At 36.5% G+C, this 27,069-nt stretch overlaps 1 protein-coding gene across 1 annotated transcript; it reads right to left on the bottom strand.

Annotated features, from left to right (window-relative positions):
- Positions 1-1,745: 1,745 nt before the first annotated feature.
- On the bottom strand, positions 1,746-26,504 carry LOC117337243 (serine/threonine-protein kinase H1 homolog). The gene is made up of 3 exons (XM_033898126.1): positions 25,334-26,504; positions 4,185-6,064; positions 1,746-4,153 (listed from the first exon to the last, which is right to left on the bottom strand). Exons 1-2 carry the CDS (start codon positions 26,240-26,242, stop codon positions 5,711-5,713), a joined length of 1,263 nt encoding a protein of 420 aa, XP_033754017.1. The 5' UTR covers positions 26,243-26,504; the 3' UTR covers positions 1,746-4,153; positions 4,185-5,710.
- Positions 26,505-27,069: the final 565 nt, after the last annotated feature.

Here is a 27,069-nt window from a genome sequence, read left to right as displayed (position 1 = left end):
GTGGACAGTCTGTAGTCCCAGTAGTCAACACAAATAATCTCCAATGACCCAGTGGACAGTCTGTAGTCCCAGTAGTCAACACAAATAATCTCTAATGCCCCAGTGGACAGTCTGTAGTCCCAGTAGTCAACACAAATAATCTCCAATGACCCAGTGGACAGTCTGTAGTCCCAGTAGTCAACACAAATAATCTCTAATGCCCCAGTGGACAGTCTGTAGTCAACACAAATAATCTCCAATGCCCCAGTGGACAGTCTGTAGTCCCAGTAGTCAACACAAATAATCTCCAATGACCCAGTGGACAGTCTGTAGTCCCAATAGTCATCACAAATAAACTCCAATGACCCAGTGGACAGTCTGTAGTCAACACAAATAATCTCCAATGACCCAGTGGACAGTCTGTAGTCCCAGTAGTCAACACATATAATCTCCAATGACCCAGTGGACAGTCTGTAGTCCCAGTAGTCAACACAAATAATCTCCAATGACCCAGTGGACAGTCTGTAGTCCCAGTAGTCAACACAAATAATCTCCAATGCCCCAGTGGACTGTCTGTAGTCCCAGTAGTCATCACAAATAATCTCCAATGACCCAGTGGACAGTCTGTAGTCCAAGAAGCCATCACAAATAATTTGAGCTGAAGGTCAATGTCACACTGCATTTTTTATTTGTGTGATAAAAATATACAGCAACTTTCATTAGAATATCATTAATGATTTAAATATTATTGCTAGGCAAGATATTATTAAAAAAAATATGACATTTGACCTTAAGATAAAGTTAGAGTTTTGTAGATATTTTCAATGGATACGAAGTTTTAGCCTGAACAAAACTCGCACTAACTCGACCTTTGACCTTGAGGACAAGTTTGCAATGATAATGATTGCATGCACACTGCACATCGTCAGTAGGTGATTAAGATATGCAGCAGTTTTCATTAAGATGTCCTTAAATGTTAAGAAGTTACTGTCTGGACACAAATTATTGGAAAAAATTAGCACTATTTGACATCTGACATCATCTTTAGAGGTGTAACTACGATACAAGTTTCATCAACATATCTTCAAAAGTGTAGAAAGTTTGGCCTGGAAAATTTGCCTTTGACATTGAGGCGATACAAGTATGCTCCAAGTTTCATCAAAATATCGGCAACGGTTTATTAGTTATGATCAAGACAAGAAATTATTGGAAAATTTGCACTTATTTACCTTTGAGGCAAGGTCACTGTGACCTAATGTCAATACACTGCACATTGTCTTTATGTAATTTCAACTATGCTGCAAGTATCATTATCATATCTTCAACAGTGTCAAAGTCACAGTGACCTACAGTACTTTAAAAAGGATGCTACAAACTTGATCAACAGATCTTCAAAAGTGTAGAATGTTTGATTTGGACAAGAAATTGAAAAATTTGCTTTTGGTTGAACTAGAGGTCAAAGTCACAGTGACGTAACGACAGTGCATGCATACTGTATGTCGGCTTTACATGCTGTATCAAGTTTCATCAACATATCTTCAACTGTTCAGAAGTTATGGCCCAGCCGAGAAATTATAACTAGAAGAACCAGGAGAAGAACGGTTGAACCAATGCTAATAAAATGTCTCCCTTCAAAGGGGAGAATTACACAAATTGATATCCTTAATTTTCAAAACTTCAAACTCCAAAATTCGTGATCTGCGACAAGGACTGTAGGATTCCTCAACACATTTACCATCCAGAAGAAAAACAACAGAAGACTTGCGACAGTTTAAATAATAAAGTTTATTGTATGTTAACACCTACAGATCGGACTGATCACTAACGCATGAAGATGACAGCACTTGTAACACAAATACCCGACGAGGAAACAGCACTCTCATAGTAAGTTGCGTCCAGTCGGCATTCAACAATAACCCAAGTAAAAAAACTATCAACAGTTTAATGTATATGTCTTTAAAATCACACTTGTGATTAAAATATGGACGGTTTCTGTTAAATGGTAAAATAAGTTGCTCAGCAACAAAAAACTGGACGGTTTTGTTAATTGTAATAAAATAATATAGGATGAAAAATATGATTGTTAAAAAAGTATACACTTGGTCTGTAACTAGCACAGACACACACAAATAAATATTTCATCTGCTTTTACAATTCTGTAAACCACTAAAATTAAAGGCTGCAGGTTCTCTTATTGTACTTCTTTAAATCAAGTAGGCATGTTTCCAAAATTTGTGTTTTGACATAAGCTTTTTTGTTCAAATGGACAATCACCTATAACTCAAAGTACTTTTCTCCCATAACAACCTTGGTTGGAGATATTATTCGATTTGTTAACTATCACCCAATATAAGTTTTCAAGCGACAACAAAAATTATCCAAGTTTGCAGGATTATTGATACTTATTGATACGTATGATTTAAACACATGATTTGTCATACGTTTACGGAACTGTCAAGTCTAAACCTTTGAAATGTGATTTTCATCACCATATATACCTATCAAACATAATCATCTGAATGTTTGAATCTTGAGTCATTTTAACACATTTTACTGACCTAGTATTTAATTTTAGTGCTATTAATAATTTTAAATACATGATCTGTCAAAACACATTCACAAAATGATTACTTTTTCTCAGATAAACCTGATGATCTAAATAACTACAAAATAAACTGAAACTGCTACCAAGTTTGAATGTGTGCATACATTATTAGAAACATTTTAATCAGAAATTTTCCAAACACTAAGGCTATGGTGATGCACAACACTTGATTGATCTGCTACTTGTGCTACAAGTTAAATGGGAGGGACCCAATATAAATATGTGGTAGAATGGACAGAACATTGTTACCATGGTTACTAGGAAACATAAACCTTTAGGTATCTAAAAGGATATTTAAAATGTCATAAGTTATGTACATCATTTGTATCGAGTCATTTCTTGTAATTGATCATAACTTATTCTTGATTCTAATATTTGGACAAAAAAAAACTTCAATCTGCAATTCAATTCTTCTCAATTTCATTATCAGTTTTGTGAAATATAAAATTCTACATTTTCTAAACAAAATATCTTAAACACATACATGTATATTGATTTGGTCACTTGACCCAATAATCTTTTCTTCTTAAAATCCAGTCCTTGGGTCATCAACCTTTTGTGGACCTTCGGGACACATCTTCACCTTGTGAACAACATTAATTACAGCAATATGTACACAAATTCAGTCTTAATGACTGTACACAAGGGGACAGAGTTCGCTGCATAATGTACATAATATACTGTACATCAGCTGTACACTTCCACAGTGTACTCGCCATGGCAACTGTCACGTTTACCATGACTGGGCAGAGATCGCCAATTGTCAATATGCCTGAATCATCCGATAGATCCTGTTACAAACATTACATTATACTTGTTATAAAAATATGAGTATGATGAAAACAATGGACAGTACTAAGTCATGGAAACCCTGATACTCATTATCAACTCCCACTTAATTACCCCAAGTGCTAATTAAGGATTCTGAGATGCAACCTATGGACCCCTGGGATGCAATGATAGTGGATTACTAAAGACATTGGGGAATCGCCTATACTCAACAGCTTAAAGTCAGATACCAATGGTACTCCAGTGTCATGAGAAATATTTTAATCAACTGGTGAAAAAGCGACAGATATTCAAATGGCAAATGCCCTGATAATATCTTAGATGCTTTACTATTGTAAAGACCTGGAACTACTACATATATAGGAACTGATCTATAACACAGACACTTGACTATTTAAACCCAAAGTACACCAATGCAAATTAATTATCCTGATTCAATTTTCACTTCAAGTTTCACCTGCATACTGTTTTTGAACCAAAACAATTTATTCACTTTTCATTTTTACTCTACTGATTAGTAAAATTTACTTATGACTAAAACATGGGGGGAAATCTGTGAAAGAGACATATGGAATTCAACAAATACATGTATAGAAAGTTTACATTAATATAACATTAACAAATTAGCACTAGTATCCAAACAGCTTTCTAAATTACTAAAATATATATATATAAAAAAAAAACAAACTGGAAAGGCAAAACTGATAAAAGAAGAGGGTGGTGGGGTAAAAATAACTAAATCTTAAAAACAGCACTTGTTTATCATGACCTCTAACTGACCTAAGACAGAAAACCATGACCTCTAACTGACCTAAGACAGAAAACCATCCCTGGTATCATTAAACTTAGTTTTTACAATTACTATTGATATTTTACCTGAACAAATACACCACGTCAAGAAAAAGACTTCATTTCATAGATTGTTTCAAAGAAATGTATCTTTTCTAAATATAGCAGTATAAAAAGTTTTATCTTTACAATAAACGTTTTATCTTTTCAATAAACAAACTTCTTTTTCAAAATAAGGACACTCTACATTTGTAATCGAGCTGATCTGTCTCCTCTAGATCTGTTGAGCTATAGTCAAACTCTCCAACTCGAAATGTAGGGAGTGCACCGAAGTGATGACACCATAGCAACACTGACTAGATTAACAAAGCTATAACACTCAGTAACCAACAAACATTTGGCACAAACATCGCCAAGGCAACCCTTTAACATGGTGGCACCTTTAACCTTTGGATGTTAAAGCTACACCAGGACTTTAGCACATCACAAGTTTTTCCCTATGACCTTCAGAATATGACATCAAATCACAAGATCTGTTGTCATTGATCATACATACGATATGCCTATAACATTTAAGCAAGTGATCATCTAACTTTGTGATCAAAAGAGCAGTTAACATAAAAAAAAAGAAATAATTGCCATAAAAATTACAAAAAATACCTGACAGATAAACATATACCTGAACAAAATGGCCATGGCCATACAATTAAAGCACTTTTGATAAAGTTACAGGAGGGAGAACAATTTGTATCACAGCTACAAATAATAACATCATTTGTAAAAAGACACTACAACATTCTGTAGCATAAAAGTCAAAATAAAATTAGAGAGTTTTTCTACATTGTTTTGATCTGTCCACACACAAGTTGCTGTATTTCCCCAGCATGTTATTGCTACTCCACAGGGTGTCCAATCTCTACAACAATGTTAGGGGAGGCTGCCGGTGTAATGGAACAGCTACAGCTATTTAGGGAAAGGGAGGTTATATACATGTAAGGAAACAATCAGCTAGTGTAAGGAAAGGTTGTTTACACATTTGATGGAACAGCTCTTTTACTTGGAAGGGGGTATAACAGGCATGATGGAGAAGTGTTGACATGAATGACAACAAATATATCACTGATAATAGTAATTGATAGATGAAGTCTGTGTTTTGGAGATATCCCCATAAAGGATTAGGTGTATCGATCTGGACGGGAGGGAAATATGTGTGGTGGGATGGATGGTGGTCTATATATCCTTCTATGAGAGAAGACACAGCCATATAGTTTGTGTGACTCCAGCAACATAACAAATGTGTACAGTTCCCCGAGATTAAGTCCATCAGGCGTGAAACACTCTGAACAAACTGTGGTTCCTGAAAAGGTCAATTCTCTTTTACTTGCATTGGCTCGCAAATCCTTTCCATCCTATGGATGAGGACGGGACGAAAAGTAAAAGATTGAGCGAGAACTCTCCTTGGTGGAGGTTATCGTTGTGACATGGCAGTAGGTTCGATGTTATGGAACAAACAAATGTAGAAACCAGTATATAGACCAGAAGGGCACCTCAACCCAGGGACGCCAGGTCTGCCTGTACATCTGGGTCACGATGAAGCTCATCAATTTCCTCCGGCTGAACACGCCTGTGCTCCGACCGTAACGAGCGGCCAGATCGATTGGACTTATTGCTTTTAGTTGATCGCGTTGATTTGGCACTTTTCGTACTGTTGGCACGGATGGATTGTCTGTGTATGAGGTTCTGACTTATTGTACGATGAAGGTTCTTGTTGCTGGAGCTGGCAGCATTGGTCACCAGCCACGTGTGATTTATAGACTGGTTGGCCCCGATCCGCACATTCGGGTCCACTATCAGTAATTTGTCAATGAAATCCTTCGCAGAAGTTGACACATCCTTCCAGTGCTGAAAATAAAAAAGACTAGAGTTAATTGTCACATCCAAATATACAATCTGTCACTTAGTACATAATCTAAGCATGTGAAATAATATCTGGTTTAAACATACCTCAAACATTCATCTGGATTTCCTAGTGGTCATATTGCATCCAAACAAATCAAATATCAAAGTATTGTACCTGAACAAAACCATCTTCAAACATTTTTCTTTCTTTTTTCAGATATTATTTTCAAAACATGATTACATGTTTCTTATTGAATAAATTTATTTCTTACAATGAAGAACTGTGACAGCAAACGAAGCCATCTGATAAAATAGACCTCAAACAATGTGCACCATCGCATAGATTTACAACTTCATCGATCCAATCGGCTCCATTTGCATCTCAAGACGTGAATTTAAAGTTGCATTGTAATTGATTTGAAATGGTGGAGATAGCAAACTGGACTTGAAGCTCAAACGGATTAATATTTTTTCAATTTTCTTTTAACAAGATATACAATAAAGAAAATGCCAGAGAAATCAGCCTTTAGATAACCAATGCATACACCTGATCCATATTAGCTGATCAAAACACCATGACCCACAACTATGACCTCTACCAATAAAATCATGTTTTAAATATTGGTCAAAAACTTGTATAAAAACACCATAACTATGACATCTACCAAAAAAATTTTTTTTTAACTAGAGATTGTTTTTGTGAACACATTCACTCATTTGAACTTTTACCTTTAGGCCTGAACAAGAAATTTATGTAAAATTTGCACTTGTTTGACCTTGATGTCAAGGTCAGTGAGCAAGGTCAGTGACTAATTACAGTGCATTGCAAATCAGCTTAAGGTGATTCAAGTATGCTTCAAGTCTCATCAAGACATCTTCAACAGCATAGAAGTTATAGCCTAGACAAACAAATTAATGTAAAATTTGCACTTATTTGACCTTTAACCTTGAGGTCAAGGTCATAGTGACCAAACAGCAGTGTACTGCACATCAGCTTTAGGTGATGCAAGTATCCTACAAGTTACATCAATATATCGTCAACGGTTCAGAAGTTATGGCAGAACAAGAAATCATTGTTATTATTTTAAGAACCAGTACCAATACAATGTCTTCCTTCATTCAAAGGGGAGACGTAATTATAGGTCAACAACTTGTGTCCAAAACATTATATCTATGAACTCTACCAATAAAATCCTGTTTTAATTATAAGTCATCAACTTTCCAAAACATCATATCTATGACCTGGCCCCTGCCAACAAAATTATGGCCATCATAATCATATATACTTTAATCATAAGTCTGGTTGTTCATCTACCTAGCTATAAAAGTGGGTACCTACATTATTAAATATATCATGCCAGGAATAGGGTCATGTACTTCAAATTGCCTATAGCAGCAGAGGAACAACAGTTATAACTGTAGGTCACAGTACCATCAAGAAATGAGTGTTCATACAGATGCTGTATCAGAATACCACAGATATTACATTATATTGGTAGAGTGCTTTGGACAATGACCTTGGCATCACTTCCATCAAGGTCAACCGTCTGTATGTAAATGGCTACTGTCTGTACAATGTAGCTCTATACCAGAATTAAATATTTCCCACTTAAAACATATTAGCACTATTACTGATAAACAATTATGTAGCTTCTGAATCCCAGTATAAGCTCACATAATGTGTATCGGCTGCAAATTCAGTCCAATTTCCAGTAATACCCTACCAAAGATACTTCACCCACAAACTGATAAAGTTTAATATCAGGAAGCGGCAACCGATATGCTTTTAAAATATATTTAAAACTACACTGCTTGCCACACAATGATCTTGCTCCTGAGTCGTGCTGAGAATACAGCCCCGTCCTAAATCTGCCATTTGTGTATGGAGCAGGCGTGCCTCATGATCATCTGCCAGCCTCTGAATTACCACTCTGTTTTCAACATTGTGAGACGGCAAGTAAAAAGATGGCAGTGTGTTTAGCAAAAGCAGGATGGGGGCAAGCCTGAAGGCAAAAACCTAATATACCTGCTTAATGAATAATAATAATGTTTAGTAAATTGATTTCCAAGATCGTATGACAGTGGCTGATCGGCAGTACTGGCTCATTGTGAGATATATAGGGTAGAAAACCCCACCGCCCTCCCCCTACCACTAAATCTGCTATAACACTGAAGCGTATAAAGGTGTCAGCTTCGCAGGTGCTTTTCCTACTATTGTGTTGTTATTTACGGGGGCTCCCCACAGGAGTGTCTTCCTGCATTATTATATATTTATCATAAAACCTACACATCACCACATGAATATTTCAATGATACTAATTTATAGCACTACAAATAAAAAATCTTTTATCTGTACATGTAAATGAGTACAATATTCTTATCATTGAAAAACAAATGGTTTCATCTACAAAAATGTCTTATTCTTAAGACATTGTGAACAGATATATCTCCTCTCATCTAGTGATAGTCCATGGCCCTCAGATGAGACCTCAGCATATATTTACCAACAGAACGGAAAAGAAATGGCAGTTGCATAGATTAGCCAGGAGATAAACCTAAATCCAAGATAAAGTTGGCAGTGTGAACGTGTAAATCAAGTAGCTATATAGTTAACTCTCCTCTATATAGGTCGCAAATAAACCATCATGATCATTGTACCAAACTCTATATAGGTCGAAACTAAGCCATCATGATCATTGTACCAAACTCTATATAGGTGGAAACTAATCCGTGAGAAATAAAGGGAACTAATCTGTGAGAAATAAAGGATCATTGTACTGAACTCTACAGGTGGAAATTAATTTGTGAGAAATAAAGGATCATTGATACTCTATACAGGTGGAAACTAATCTGTGAGAAATAAAGGATCATTGTACCAAACTCTATATAGGTGGAAATTAATCTGCGAGAAATAAAGGGAACTAATCTGTGAGAAATAAAAGATTATTGTACCAAACTTTACGACAGGTGGAAACTAACCTGTGAGAAATAAAGGATCATTGTACCAAATTCTATATAGGTGGAAATTAATCTGTGAGAAATAAAGGATCATTGCACTGAACTTTATATAGGTGGAAATTAATCTGTGAGAAATAAAGGATCATCGTACCGAACTTTATATAGGTTGAAACTAACTAATCCAAAAGAAATAAAGGAACATTGTACCAAATGACTTTAGATACAAGGAATAACAGATACCATTATAGGAATAGTTATCCAGGGTCCTTCTAACATTTACAGATATGAGCACAATGAGTGTTACATTCAGATTCCTACCTCACCAAAAAGTACCAACCATGAATTCATATCTAATTCTTCATTAAAACTTTTATAGGTGAACAAAAACACTTATTGCTTTTACTAAATTTCATGTAAATATCAAACACGGGAAAAATGAAAACTAAATTCGAAGCTAGTCAGACATTGAAATGTTCCCCTGCATTGTAGCCTTTCCTCTAGATCTCTATAAATAAAATTTAATGTGCAAAATAAAAATAACGTATATGTGTTATGATAATATCATCTATTAGCATAACATTAATTGACTTGTCCTATATACATATGTCATCTGGTTTTACTTCAGTAGTTTAAACGCAATACTGTATTTTCACTTTACTGGATTATGTCAATACGCAATACTGTATTTTCACTTTACTGGATTATGTCAATTCACACTATCTCCTCAGTAACAGCCACACTGTGGTAATATTCTTGAATGGGATTTGTATCAGTGAAATATTGCGGAACTGTAGTTAATGGTCAGAATTCTTCCTAAATATAGACCTGTAGTTCTATTAATAGCCATCTGAGGGGGATAAACAAGTGTTCTGGTACACAATGTACACGTACAAAAGTTACACAGCCTGGCTAACATGCGCTCAGAGAACGTTTACCACCGAAGATACCGAACCCCATACCTAACCCTGATCCATTTAAGATTTTGTAAATTTTGATTGTACATAGGATTGACATGAATGTGGCCTGGGATTTTTTTTACATCAGTGATCATATGAGTGAACTAGATATTTATAGTGCTGGCCTACTGATGGAATGGCAAATGCTGGAGTAAGGGTGGCCTGCTAAACAGAATAATTCAGTAAGGGTGACCTGCTAAACAGAATCATTCAGTAAAGGTGACCTGCTAAACAGAATCACTCAGTAAGGGTGACCTGCTAAACAGAATCATTCAGTGGGTAAGGGTGACCTGCTAAACAGAATCATTCAGTAAGGGTGACCTGCTAAACAGAATCATTCAGTAAGGGTGACCTGCTAAACAGAATCATTCAGTGGGTAAGGGTGACCTGCTAAACAGAATCATTCAGTACGGGTGACCTGCTAAACAGAATCACTCAGTAAGGGTGACCTGCTAAACAGAATCACTCAGTAAGGGTGACCTGCTGAACAGAATCATTCCGTAAGTAAGAGTGACCAGCTAAACAGAATCATTCAGTAAGGGTGACCTGCTAAACAGAATCACTCAGTAAGGGTGACCTGCTAAACAGAATCATTCAGTGAGTAAGGATGACCTGCTAAACAGAATCATTCAGTAAGTAAGGGTGACCTGCTAAACAGAATCACTCAGTAAGGGTGACCTGCTAAACAGAATCACTCAGTAAGGGTGACCTGCTAAACAGAATCATTCAGTAAGGGTGACCTGCTAAACAGAATCATTCAGTAAGTAAGGGTGACCTGCTAAACAGAATCATTCAGTAAGTAATATAAGGGTGACCTGCTAAACAGAATCACTCAGTGGCCTATCTCCATATCTCCCAGCTGACATTCTTGTGAATGGTGGTTCTCAGACACCGCCACCTCTACAGTACATCTACATCACTGATACAGATGCCTAAATGTTACACAAATAAAAGAAATCTTCATCACTACTTCAAAACATAATGATATTCTATAATACTGCTTTAAATTGTAATATACTAATATATTATACTGCTTGAGGCACAACACTATTCTATTTCATGACATTCTTTGAAATCTATCTAAAATGGTGATTTTTGGCTTTATGTTAGCAATGTGCAATGATGAGGTCAAAAGATTTTATACCAATGTTTGTGCTAAAGACATGGCATATACCAAACTAGATTTTATACCAATGTTTGTGCTAAAGACATGGCATATACCAAACTAGGTTTTATACCAATGTTTGTGCTAAAAACATGGCATACCAAACTAGCACAACAGACTTTCAACTAGCCCTGAACATTATTATCTCCCCTGGCAATTCCCGTCCCATACAAGAGCCCTTGTGTATATGGCTGTGTTAATCCCTACAAAGATAAGTGATTCCAGCAATGTGAAACATATAATTCAAACAGCACTGGTCCATGAGCAAGCTCCCTTGCCAAGCAGAGGAGTGTTTCATGGAGATTATCCCAATACACAGGAAGTGGAGGTCATTATCTGGGGCCTAATCTCCTAATCCTGGGGATGTTCAGACAATGCATCAGAAACAAAAGACTGCAGCTTGTTGCCAGTCAGTCAACCAAGCTGTCCAACATGTGTATAAACCAATTATTGAGTCTCTGTTGCCCAGCACACCACCACCTCACATTTAACCTGGGATTACCACACTGATAACATCCGCAGACAGAGAAATGTACCACACTTGGGAAAAACATTGAGGTGTACTTCCTCAATAAATATTTATAAAATAATGAAGTTTGTGTGGGATACAGGTTTAGGGCCAGGGCAGAGATATTGATAGGATATGTGGAAAAAACAGCACTATAAACTGAGTTTTTACTGTTGTTAAAACTTCAAAAAATGTGAATGAAAATGTTTTTCACTTACTCGCTATTAAAGAGCTATAATAGCAGCTTAATATCCTGTGTTAGGAAGCTGATAAAATATCAGTATCAGCCAAGATAACCAAGGTTTAAATACAAAGTTGATACACTATCACAAAAATTCAAACCCATGTTACATATACTGCCAGAACTATACTACATTCTACCACAGTACATACATCCTGTGTGTCCTCTGCCCATCTCTGTACCCCCCTTCCCTGATAAATACTTTCCTGGGGGAGTCATTATGAATCATAACTAATGTGCTGACAATTGGTCCGCCTTAAATAGTACATCCACAGACCCACTATCTACCACCAGCCAGAATCCCACCTACAAAGTTTATTGAAATATGTTTGACAAGTATAGAGTTGGATTTCATAAGGAAGTGTTTGCTTTACATGGAATTATATATAATATCCCTACAGACAAGATCTAGGGTTCACTTGTTCACCCTGTTGTAAATTAAGAATTTAAAAATATTTGTCCCTAATCCTCCCAAATCCAGCTTTGCGTCACTCCAGTATACATGTTTGGTGGCGACGTCAAGCATAGAATTGGCAGTAATACCCAACAAATCTCCACCTTGGTTAAGAGTGGTGGCCACCATTTGGACTCCTGTTTAATACCGAGGCTAAGATTCGCCTAGAACACCTGTCCCGAAAAGAAAACGGACCAAAGTTTCTTAGATTGTGTTGTTTTACCCCAATACAGTTTCTAACAATCACTTAATGCTGGCAAGTTTTTACACAAGTGACTATGATGTTAATCAATACACAATGGGATTACTGCTTTGTAAAACCTCAATCACTAGTTGATACAAAAGTACATTAAAACAGAACCTTCCAGTTCACAGAAGGTGCATGCAAAATATCCACTGAAATGACACAACGCTTGCATGACAAATTGTTCAATGTACTCTAACAGTGTCTTTATGTCGTGTCAGTCTGTTGGAGCTTACAAACTTCACAAGTACACACCTGCATTATTCCTGTTTATTACGTACAGGTATATTATTTTGACTATTTTAGAAACAGTGGTCCTACACGCACCATTGTCCACACTGTCAGTAGTTAGTATCAAACACTTATTGTGAAGGCCCTTATTATATATTCATGATCACCTACCATAATTATATACATGTAACAGCAAGCCTAATGTCAAATTAAAATCATCTTAAAATTTCCAAATTGATTATGAACTCAACAAAACTTATTTTTTTGTTTTGGAGTTCAAAACGAAAAAAAAAACCCCATTATTGACTGCCATTTTACTTCGAGCATAATAAAAACTTCACTACACACTATGAATCTGTGTAACTAGTGGACTGTCAAAGGAGCATTAACGTGTGCCATTATCCTAGAACACAAATAGATCAGGAACAAGTAACCATAACATGGTGTCTTTTACCCCACACAATTGAATGTCAGACCTTACCTCATACACAAGATTCCAGTGCCATAATAAGCTAACATAAAGGTATTTCCTGGTCCTAATACAGACATTTTATGATAAAAATTATTCTTGACAGAGGGGATCTTTGATAACTGGTTTAATCTCCTGTGATCATGGTTGGAATTTAATTTTTTTTATCAACAAGTCAATAACATTGATTATATGCCAAATCATCCTGTTACACTAGTCAAGATTCTATGAAAAAAACACAATTACATTAATTCTGAATTGATCATAACTTTTTGCTGCTGCCAAATTGCAGAAATTCGTGTGTACAAATTAAATATTAATCTTGAGTTAATAAGCTTTCAGAATTTGTAGCAAGATTGGTTTTAGCTGTACAAAACAATTACAATAAATAAGTTCATGTCTTTGAAGGTCCAATTAAAAACAAACCATTGGTAATCAAATCAGTAAATCAAGCCAACTCAATTACTTTAAGTGATGTCAATACAGTCTGATAAAATCATCCATTACATTTAATTGAAAAATCATTCATTATGTGATTGGACTGTATGCGGGGGATGTTCGTTTTAATTTTTTCTCACATAATTATGTGAAAACAAATGAAAGCTGTCAGATCTATGTAACAAACATTTATTAATTCTAATCCAATACGGATCCACGAAGTTTAGAACAGATACCATTTTATTTTAGTGTGGATGTCGTCTATTTATTTTGTATTTCCATTTCAGATACATTGAAAATGATTAACTACTTGAAAATGGAATTGTACTTTCAAAACATGATTGCTGCAATTAATCACAATAAATCAACCAAAATATTATACAAAGTGTATAAGTGTTATTGAATATAAAATAGTATACTAACCAAAATAATTGTATACACAAGTATATATATCGAAGAACCAAAATATTGTCACACACAAAAATATTAAACCAAATAAATGTCATACACAAGTATACTGAACCCAAATAATGCCATATACAAGTTATACTGAACCCAAATAATGCCATACACAAGTTTATTGAACCAAAATAATGCCATACACCAGTATATATTGAACCAAAATACTGCCATACACAAGTTTACTGAACCAAAATAATGCCATACACAAGTATATTGAACCAAAATACTGCCATACACAAGTATATTGAAACAAAAGTATAAAACTTGTTATCAGACTCGGCGATGAAATTATAAAGATGCAATGCATTACTGTCAATCAATTTTCATACCAAACATAATACCATAAGAAATCCCATTATGATTAAGTCAGTATATATATACCATTTACAATCAAAACAGATTCTCCGTGCATGAACCGGACTGGGCATGTGAGAGTACTTAGGAATACAATGTTCTACATTATGTCACGGAAACATTACTTCAGTCTACCCCGCTTGGCAGTGTTTTAAGGCATGCAATGTTATCTTTATGGGGCATCGAGAAATTTAGGCTTTTATGACTCAAAGCCTCCCGCCACCTCCTCCTCACCACTATGGCGGGATGGCTGGATTAATATAATGTAGCTATAGTGCAGTGCATTATTAACATGATAACAACATGCTCAGTACAGATATTCCTACAGTTACATGCACATCGGGCTTAACCTGCTCACTTATGGGGGTCAAAATTATCTAATTCAACCCTGTTCTTATAAAAATCATGTACCTGCTCACTTATGGGGTCAAAATTATCTAATTCAACCCTGTTCTTAAAACAATCATGTACCTGCTCACTTATGGGGTCAAAATTATCTAATTCAACCCTGTTCTTATAACAATCATGTACCTGCTCACTTATGGGGTCAAAATTATCTAATTCAACCCTGTTCTTAAAACAATCATGTACCTGCTCACTTATGGGGTCAAAATTATCTAATTCAACCCTGTTCTTATAACAATCATGTTTTTCCTTCCTGTGCGATAACAAGAAAATGTCAAACTTCTTTTATTTTTATTTTGTATAAACTCTTTGTTTCTATTAAATGGGGGAAAAATTAAGCACTGTTTCCTAAAACAAAGCGTTTTTTTAAAATCTATATGTTGTACCATTTTACCTAAATTCTTAAATGTTCTGTCATTGGTTGACGAAAGCTAAAAAATTCAAGTCTTCTTTCTTTCGATAAGTTCTAAACCATAATATCAAAAGGTGGAATACTGAATGAATTTAATCCAGGCATTGACACATGGTTCAAAATCTATGGTACTGGGTACCTGGTAATACAAATGTACAGATAATCACAATAGTGTCCCTGTCAGAACACTCATTAACCGATAATTAATGAACCAAAGGTGAGCTTTTGTCTTAATGAATACAATACCTGTCCAGGTTATTAGATACCGACTGATTAGATTTTTTCAATATAAAGCAAGTTCTTGATGTGACACATTGTATTACTTTTTATCTATATTTACACACATGTAAGGTCATTTGATCTAGTATTCTTTGTGGAGTCAGTAGGGTCTTTTTTTCTCCTTTATGATAGAACATGAAATATTGTATCGTACAAAAATCTACCATTGAAGTCTGAAATGTACCTATTACGTCTTGCCATAAAGTGTCAAAAGGCTTCCATGATCTCAATTCATGGTTTTTACAATATCTAACACACACGTCCGAACAATAATAACAAAATGTCACCAAATCAACCAATCTTGTCAGGTCAATATGATATTAGCCATATTAAGATCATGAATTACCTAATTTAATTATAGAAAAAAGATGCTGGAATAACCTTGATTACTTTCAATCAGAATTAATAACTTGATAAAGACCTATTTTTTAAAATTAAAATAATAAAATATTGACTTGAATGGTAATCATATTTGTTACCATCCGTAAGTCTTTGGACCGATTCCCAGCACTACCTTGCCCACACCAACTCTTTTACATCAAAACAAAATTAGTTGCATCCATTATGTATAACGGACTTGCTTCACCGATCCCTGGTGCTATCAACTGTAGTTAATCTGTAAAACATTGTAGTTAGACAGAACCTGCACAAATTTTTGCCAATCAGTTTTCAAATATATACAGGAGTAATCTGATGAAGCATTAATTATCATGACATTCTTACACACATCCGTCATGACTTACAGATTAACAGGTCCCTTACAAACAGTAATACAATATATAATTGTAAGTACCTTTCTGTGTATTGAAGATATGCTTGTTGTGAATTATCTTTTGTCAGATTAGCATTGTATGGTTTAGAGAGAGAAGTTTACTTGTTGTGTGTACATAAACTTTGTACTGGTATTTCTGTCGATTCAGCTTAAATTTACCTACCGGGTGTGGAGTTGGGGCACCTTATTCTACTGCAGATTACGAATACCCCAATTATTTGATATTGAATTTGAAAACAGTTATATTACCTCCCTGCTTGTTCGCACTAAAACTATGACCTTTGCATGGATTTGATCAAAATGCCCATAGATTATTTATACAGATAGTTTCAGGCTCATCAACAGCTAGATCAGCTGGCTAGATTTTCAGACATGTTCGTGATGATTTTATCTCCAATATCTGGAAATATAAATATCCATGTTGTAGGATATGACAGTGTCTAAGACATTATTCTCTAGCGTTAAGTTCAACAACTCCAATCATTAGAAAATGACGATCGACGTTAATATATAAATTCACTCCAAATGATAAAATATTTATTGTATGAAACATAAATTGATAGTTTATGTTGTCAGCTAGAAGTCGAGCAATAAATTAAGATGAAACATAAGAAATGTATTTCTTTAATAAATTACCAATTATGAATCATCCTATACATAAAAAGGGAACCGAAAAGAAATATTTTAATAAGAAATGGAGAAAAGAAGCACCCTGAAACCCTTTACAGGTGATCACTAGAGCTATCCGATCATGTCTACAACAAACGTATTAAAGCTCTTGGTGAGCTAAGTAGCCGCTAACCCAGGGAGATGGATTTTGGCAGTCTTTTATATAAAATCTGGTTTCCTTCCAAAGCATTACTTCCAAAATTTTAATTCCACTACTGCAGCATCGACAGCATTTCCTCTGCTGGAATTAGAAGATTACTACGGTATTACCGCTCCCTTTGTACACTTCCTAGTAGTCCTGTTAAAGCTTGGGATCCATTAGGGACTGCGCTCTCAAGTAAAAGCTAAGATGAAATGATATTTCTATTCTTTTAGCTCGGTAATAATAATGGACCAACACCATCATTGTGTACTAAAGCACCCCCACTTATGAATAGTCCCATATCAAACGAATAACTATAGTGTTAATATGAGGTAAGGTCAGGAGTTGAACAGGCAACTTTTATGACACACACCAATTTAGCGGACTGTTATAATATTGGCGGTGGATAAGGCTACCCAGACAAAAGAGACTGCCAAATACTGGAGGTATATGGGCTTCCGTTTAATCTGATAAAGAGTAATGAGCATATATCACAATTTGTGAGGCTACCATCTGACAGATACTGCCATCACACAATAACCACCCTCCTCATAGATCCAAATCACAAAAGAGCATCTCCCCAGGTCTCCCATTTTATAAATCTGTATTGTTTTACAGCTTTCTTCAAATTAATTCCCATCCCCTTTGAACATTGTGTTCTTTATTATGATACAACAGCTACACATATCAGCCTGGTTTTCCGAGCCCACAGTGCCACACATGTAATATAGACACCCCTTCTCCCAACCATATTAACTTGTAACTTTTTTCCTATCTTTAACCTTCCCTATGAATTCTGGCCACACACATATGAATGCAATATTTGTTTTAATAAATATTACAATACCTAAACAAATGTATACTAAAGGTTTTTGCAATTAAAAGAATACATATATGCATGTAGATTTACTTTTTTTACCTCCTCAATCTCATTAACAGCATGTTCCATCCTTGAATGATTGTAGGTGTTCCCCGTCAGTGTGATAGTGTTGGTATCCTTGTATTAAAGGCATTACCATGCATTTCCCATGTGTATTGTTGGAACTGGTGATTAATCCTTTTACTGTATTAGGGGTTGCTTTGTTTCCACTAATTAACTATTATATATTGTTGGTTTCCCCTTTTATTGTGTCCCCATACACCCTTGCGAGTTACTTTTACTTTAATTTTATTTGTTTCCCTTTGTATATCTGGTGTTTCTTTAGAGTACCTTACCCCCTATAATCTTGGTATTCTCCTGGCTGGTGAGTGGTCTTGTCACCCAACCACCTACAGATATCTTTCTACCCCCACCCTCCTCGTATTTGGTTTTGGTGTTCCTCCAGTAGTTTGCTCCCTTTACTTCCATGACATCCACTTGCAACATTAGGTGTTCCCCCTGTATATGGTGTTTCCCATGCAGTGTTAGTGTTCCCTCAGGCCCTGCAGTGTTGCTGTTCCCCTGTAAAGTAGCTAGTCCCCTTCTAGTCTCTTTTCACTCTCAATCTTGGCATTCACCTGTAACCCCCATGCTGCCCCTTTCCCCTTCTCTATGGTATATTGGTGTTCTGTGGAGTAGTCTCCCTTCGCATGGACCCCTAGCTGTCCCTATAGCCCCCATGCTGCCCCTTTCCCCTTCCCTTTATTGGTGTTCCCTGTGGAGTAGTCTCCCTTCGCATGGACCCCTAGAAGTCCCTGTAGCCCCCATGCTGCCCCTTTCCCTTCCCTATATTGGTGTTCCCCTTCCCTTTATTGGTGTTCCCCTGTGGAGAAGTCTCCATTCACACAGACCCCTAGGAGTCCCTGTAGCTCCCATGCTGCCCCTTTCCTATATTGGTGTTCCCCGTCGAATTCCCTATATTGATGTTCCCCTGTGGAGTTGTCTCCCTTCACACAGACTCCTGGCATTCCCCTGTAGCCTGAGTCGTCATCTCATTTGTATTTGTGTTTCCCTGTAAAGCTAATTCCCTCCACTCCTGGCATTCCCTTGTAGTGTCTATGCACCCCTGCATTGTATTGTAAGGTATTGTCAGTTCTCCCAGTTATTTTCAGCATTCCCCCCAACAGGGGCCCCTGCTCCCGTCAGTTCAGTAGGTGCCCTATATATCCTGTATGTATGTAGATGCTGATGCTGACTCATCACCGACAGATTATACAGTATTACAAAGGCATGGTTCTTCTCCATTGTGGCTTAACATTCTCTCCACATTAAAAAAACTCTAGATATTTTACACACCCTGTCTGCCTGAGGTGGGGATCAACTTCCCAAAGAAATACACTCATATCACTGGATGCAATGGGTAGCTCAAATACTCTAATCACATATAAATCATCTCCTCGACTCGTAAACATCTGAGTCAAAATCTGTGACAGAAAACAATTTTCAATTGAGAAAAACAAGTTTTGTAGAAACTACAAGCCACTGTTGCTGTTAATGCAGATATTTAACTATTTTAAAGAAGGTTATTGTGTGTTTCTAGCACAACACAACATGCCTATTCTATTTTAACTATGAGGGAGATCATTTTATCAAATACAATGTATTTAATTTTATAGCCCCATCACCTGTTAATCAGTTTTCATAGCACTTTTATGTAGTGAACACTCATTTTTAAATATTGTTATAGAATGTTATTACTTTTGAAGACATACCCCAGAGGCATTGCTAAATCTACAAATCTAAATATACGTTGGCCTTATCATTCTGACTAGCATCTTATCTTCCTTCAACAGGTTTTTCATTGTTACCAAAATAATTGAATTTCCTTCAAAGATCTTCAGAAACTCTTGAACACAATATATGGTTCTGAAGCACACAAGTACCAGCATTATACCAAGCCATGTATAATCTATATAAATGTCTAAAACTTCAGTATCTGTATAGCAGAGAATATGACAAGAAAACACCTGTACGGAGAGATTGACTTGAAAATATCCCTAATGTATAACCAAGTATCAGTGTTAAAAATCTATAATAATGGCAAGACTTGTGGGACTGGTAAATCTGTTTATAGAAAGTAAAACTTGCAAACATGTGTAGAAAGTATAGGCCTTGTAAAACTATATACAAGCAAGACTAAAATTATCTAGAAATCAAAATAGGAAAATATCTGTATAAGACAGTCCAACTTATCTGTATAGAAAGGAGGCTTGGTATTAGTGTCTGTTTATATAATTAGGCAGTAAAACTTATCAGCAATGACAAATCAAATGTACTGATGGATATGATTGGACAGACCAGGCCAGCAAAGACAACTGTATACGTAACAACAGATATGATTGGACAGATCAGCAATGACAACTGTAACAACAGATATGATAGGACAGATCAGGAATGACAACTGTTACAACAGATATGATTGGAAAGACCAGACCAGCAAAGACAATTGTAACAACAGATATGATTGAACAGATCAGGCCAGCAAAGACAATTGTAACAACAGATATGATAGGACAGATCAGCAAAGACAATTGTAACAACAGATATGATAGGACAGATCAGCAAAGACAATTGTAACAACAAATATGATAGGACAGATAAGCAATGACAACTGTAACAACAGATATGATAGGACAGATCAGCAAAGACAACTGTAGCAACAAATATGATTGGACTGACCAGGCCAGCAAAGACAACTGTAACAACAGATATGATAGGACAGATCAACAATGATGACTACATATCATCTATGCCGCTGCAATTGGAAATCATAAGTCTGAGATCTTTCAATAGAATATCTTCCCTAATGACAAAATCATTATACAATGGATCACAACACAACTAAAAAACATGAATTGAGGAGATGGTGAAAAAGAATCCCACACATGATGAGATCTCCTCTGTTGCCTTGACCCCAGACTCACAGCTGTGAGCCTGTCCTCTAATTGGGACCCTCCCATTATTGTTCTTTTTGAGTTTATTTTATTAAGTACCTCCAGATCCACTGCATCTCCTCATTAAGGTCTTGCTGCACCCAATCATTTGGCAGCGGTGCCTCACAACATGCCCATACAATCCCTACATCGATACATTACACAGACCTAGAATGGATTGTAGCATGGAAGCAGGTTGATTGTGCAGATTTCTGACATGCGATTCCCACCAATCCACATGTCATATATTAAATATGTAGGTTTAAATTGTCAAAAGCTTTTTTAACAGTACAAATGAATATATATATGGCCAGTTGGTCAATTTCTTCGGCTGTATATCCTAGCAATAGGCAGGCAGTAAATATAACATAGCTATAGCCAGGCAGTAAATGTGACATAGCTATAGCCAGGCAGTAAATGTGACATAGCTATAGCCAGGCAGCAAATGTGACACAGCTATAGCCAGGCAGCAAATGTGACACAGCTATAGCCAGGCAGCAAATGTGACATAGCTATAGCCAGGCAGCAAATGTGACATAGCTATAGCCAGGCAGCAAATGTGACATAGCTATAGCCAGGCAGCAAATGTGACATAGCTATAGCTAGGCAGTCATTGTGACATAGCTATAGCCAGGCAGCAAATGTGACATAGCTATAGCCAGGCAGCAAATGTGACATAGCTATAGCTAGGCAGTCATTGTGACATAGCTATAGCCAGGCAGCAAATGTGACATAGCTATAGCCAGGCAGCAAATGTGACATAGCTATAGCTAGGCAGTCATTGTGACATAGATATAGCCAGGCAGTCATTGTGACATAGCTATAGCCAGGCAGCAAATGTGACATAGCTATAGCCAGGCAGAAAATGTGACATAGCTATAGCCAGGCAGCAAATGTGACATAGTTATAGCCAGGCAGCAAATGTGACATAGCTATAGCCAGGCAGCAAATGTGACATAGCTATAGCCAGGCAACAAATGTGACATAGCTATAGCCAGGCAACAAATGTGACATAGCTATAGCCAGGCAGCAAATGTGACATAGCTATAGCCAGGCAGCAAATGTGACATAGCTATAGCCAGGCAGTCATTGTGACATATCTATAGCTAGGCAGCATATGTGACATAGCTATAGCCAGGCAGCAAATGTGACATGGCTATAGCCTGGCAGCAAATGTGACATAGCTATAGCCAGGCAACAAATGTGACATAGCTATAGCCAGGCAGCAAATGTGACATGGCTATATAGCCAGGCAGCATATGTGACATAGCTATAGCTAGGCAGCATATGTGACATGGCTATAGCTAGGCAGCAAATGTGACATGGCTATAGCCAGGCAGCCATTGTGACATAGCTATAGCCAGGCAGCCATTGTGACATAGCTATAGCCAGGCAGTCATTGTGACATAGCTATAGCCAGGCAGCAAATGTGACATGGCTATAGCCTGGCAGCAAATGTGACATAGCTATAGCCAGGCAACAAATGTGACATAGCTATAGCCAGGCAGCAAATGTGACATGGCTATATAGCCAGGCAGCATATGTGACATAGCTATAGCTAGGCAGCATATGTGACATGGCTATAGCCAGGCAGTCATTGTGACATAGCTATAGCCAGGCAGCCATTGTGACATAGCTATAGCCAGGCAACAAATGTGACATAGCTATAGCCAGGCAGCAAATGTGACATAGCTATAGCCAGGCAGCAAATGTGACAGCTATATAGCCAGGCAGCATATGTGACATAGCTATAGCTAGGCAGCAAATGTGACATAGCTATAGCTAGGCAGCAAATGTGACATAGCTATAGCCAGGCAGTCATTGTGACATAGCTATAGCCAGGCAGCAAATGTGACAGATCTAGAGACATTAGTCCCAAACAGGTTTTTTTGTCTGCTTTTTACAGAAAGGTTATCCAATATAAAGATGTAGGACATGCATAATTAACTAGTAACCAAGGTCATTATCCTTTAGTGTGTCCACTGGGGATTGACTTTCAATTTACCAGTTTTTTATGAGCTTATGAGAAAATTTCACCCTGGCCAAGTCATATATATATATATGTAGCAGGTATTTTAAATTTTGAGTAATAACGATGGTTGAAGGAGGGAAGTGGAATAGAAATCAACATACAATAATGTTTAGTTCAAATCAGTTGTTAGCTCTGCAGACTGGTTTTCAGTAATAATTTATTGCAATATTTTAAATATTGTTATAATGCTGCTGTCTGTAGATTTTTTTCTGGAATTAATTGTTTTGATTCAGAGGATTCCAATCTGGAATGGAGAATGTAATTTTTTTTAAATTTTGTAAAGATACAGAGGAACTTTTATTGGCCTAACTATTTAAACAAAAATATTGAACATATCTATATGGAAATGATAATATTTCTTATTTATAAAATACCTTTAATTTTATGTTATTAGGACAAAAATCAAAACAATACTAAACCAAACCTGTCAAAAAATCTGCTATGGCATGGCTATGATACAGATTAAAATATATTTAAATTGATTTAAATAGATGTCTGGTAAGTAAAAGCTGCTCAAAATTTTAAGAGGACATCCTAAATTTACAATGTAAAACCCTTACAATCTGGATTAGCTAATTATGACCAACTGAATATTACCGTAATTAGCAACGACCAGAACCCAATACAAGTACCATGTATTGTTCTATTGGATTAAAATCATATCACTATCCTATCACTGAATATGAAACGATAAGCGATAACCATCCCTCCTACCGTTTTTCTTCAGCATTCTTGCTGAACAAATTAAAGTAATAAGTACAGTAAAACTTGTTTATAACACAAATCAAGAGGAAATCCTTTGTAATATCCGTAACTTGTTACACAGTTTAAATTTTTTAGTGATCTATCTGCAATTTATTTAATGAGTACATTTCAACTGTATTGTTTTCACCTTATCAACTGTTTTGCTGAAAACAATGAGCCCCACAATATGAAATTTAACTATTTTGAGAAATTTGACAAATCTCATCAAAATTCTACGAGAAGGACTTAGGATTTGCATACATATAGGAACTTTAAGGATGAGCCATTGGGGGGTGGTAACCTTATTTCTATATAGAAAATTGTATCAAGCCTGTTCGTCTTCAGAAAGTTGAAATTTATAATCTACTACACATAATCGTGTATTCATAGGCACAACATATTGAATCAGTTAGCTTATTAAACATTCTACACAAGTATTCTTGGTATCTGAATACCTTTTACTTTAAAACAGAAAATTCCTACACGCTGGTGGTGAAAAGTTTACTTGCGAGTTGTTTCTATGAATTGTCACAAGGAATGAATTTGTGGAAAGTGCATATACCTCTTTTGATTTTTGCGGTTCATCGATGCGTTTACTCCAGGTGTGTTGTTTTGACATTTACAGTTCGTTTTAATTGGCATTTTCAGGTATTACTTTTCAGAAAAGATTGGTAATATACTCAGAATGCCTTGACAGAGGAAAGTCACTATATATTTTGGTAGATATATTATCTATGACAGTATGCATGCATTTTGGAAATACTAGCACCTGAAGGGGAAGTTTATTGGACTAATGTAAATGCACCACATCATTTCTCATCAAAATCTCCCTATAATTGTGTCTGTTGTGTCAGATTTTTATGTGGAATTCTCGAACTGTTGAAAACTCTCAGTGAATAAGTCTCAATATATATATGTATATATCGGCCAAGTTGAATATGATAAATTATAATTATGACTCTTTCACAGGTGCTTGTAATGGAAAATATCTCAACCAAAACTGAACTCTTCTACAACTGAAAACCAAAATTGTTCTTACCAAAATCTACAAGTCAGTAATAACTAAATATTGGACAAAAAATTTCCCAATCATTTTTTCTTTTCCTTCTGCACTCATTTCATTGGCTAAAGACCTTGATCATCTTATCTTTTACCAACATCTGTACTTCCACTGACAGGCTTTACAATTATAATACACAATCAAATGTTAACAATCATATTATACACATCATTCCATTATCAAATACTTCTTCTTTCCGACAAATTTCCAGCATGAATATCAACCAATAATATCTTGGTTAATATCAACAGCCCATCTCAGGATTTTAACCGATCTCAGTTAATTGAATTCTGCTGATCATCAAGGATGTCACAACTTCCATTCATCATCTGTTTATATAGTACATTTATAATGCTCAGCTCTGTCACCTGAAAAAACAAGCACATCATGGACAACAATAAATTTTCTCATCAATAAAAACCCACCTCTCCAGCATAACTGTATTTTGCCTTCAGGATAAGTCGATAAAGTCGTGTTTTGTTCTCATCATCGAAAGGCATAGTTCCACTGAGCAGGATATAGGTAATCACCCCTACTGCCCACATGTCAACCTGGCATGTATAGGGTTTTCGTGCTATGATTTCTGGTGCTATATATTCAGGGGTACCACATGTAGTTCTCATAAAATTATCTGGACCTTTTTTCGTAGCACTTAATCCAAAGTCTGTTATCATAATTTTAGAATCATGACCTGGATGATAGTACAACAAGTTTTCTGGTTTGAGATCTCGATGCGTTATACCTAAGCCATGCAGGTATTTCACACCATCCAAAACCATGTTCAACACATGAGTAGCATCCCTTTCTGTAAATGACCCTTTCGCAATGATTCTGTCAAAAAGTTCACCACCTGTCGCAAGTTCCATAACCATGTACACCTTGTCCTTCGTCTCGAAGACTTCTATAAGTTGAATTATATGTGAATGTTTAACCCTGCGCAAGACCGCGACCTCTGCTTCGAAAACTTCCTTTCCCTGTACCCGGTCAATCATTTTGATGGCATAGGGTTGTCTCGTAACCCTATGTTCCACCCTGACCACTTTAGAGAAATTCCCCCTTCCTATCAATGCTTTTATGTCATATTTAGCTGTCACTCTAGCATCAAATTTATCTCTGTATTTTTTCACCTTTCGGTTCGACCTCTGCCCGTCTGCCGGAGGCCCCGTGGCCCGGGGGTCCTTCGGTTGGTCCCTGTTGTTACGGGCATGAGAGTGTTTTTGATGTGGATTCTGACGACTGTTTTCCTTATTTCGCTCATTTTGCTCAAAAACCTGGACAACGACCCGAGTTGCCGTCGGGTCATCAGGCACCGTCTTACTCACATTACAGCCCATTTGAAATAAAACGAAAAACACTTCCTTCTACATGGTGTCATCCCCTCAGGTGTTTGGAAGGGGGTCGTGGTTGTGAACGCGGAGGGAATACACAAATCCGTTCGTTTTCAGAATCCACTCACGAATCCGATTGGTGTCGAAGAACAACATGGACGACGGGCACTTGTTAATTACATGATTTCCGCGGAAGAAAATAGTCCGTGTGTACAAGCACTGTCCATTCGTTAGATCTCTCTTCTGGCTAGTTTCTGATTTAAATTGTTTAACTTACATGTCAAATTGCTATATCTGATCAAACGAATCACCGTAACAATGAACAAATAATGATAATCTTTCCTAAACTGCGCATTAATACCGTTATCCCATAGAAAGATCGTGAAACGGCCAATCCTAATACACGTGATCCCTAGATCAAAACCACAGGGTTTCGTCTGTGTATTGTATAACTGTCGCAATACACAACTACCGCTACACTGTGCAAATATCATATTATCACTCGGATTATATTCAATTCCCTGTGAACAACGTCAGAAGTTGTTATAACGACTAACGGGAGCTCACTTGTGGAAAAAATTATGTAAACATTGTTTCTATTCCGAACTTCCCGTTGTAATTGGCCTAATTGTAAACAAATATTACTTTCAGAACCATGAAGTACATTGCAGACTGTACTATGATATTCAGGATTTGTTTTGTGGTGTTTTATAAGCTGAGATATGGTGCTAATTTTATTTTGTTTGTCTGACCTACTTCGCTACATAACACCCAGCTTATCAGCGCGCCCAACAAAGATTTAGACAAACAATTGCCGTTATCACGAGCTGCTA

Source organism: Pecten maximus, chromosome 11, assembly GCF_902652985.1.
Source record: "Pecten maximus chromosome 11, xPecMax1.1, whole genome shotgun sequence".
In the NCBI taxonomy this organism is placed as follows: Eukaryota; Metazoa; Mollusca; class Bivalvia; order Pectinida; family Pectinidae; genus Pecten; species Pecten maximus.
This window is presented reverse-complemented; position numbering and strand designations above follow the sequence as displayed.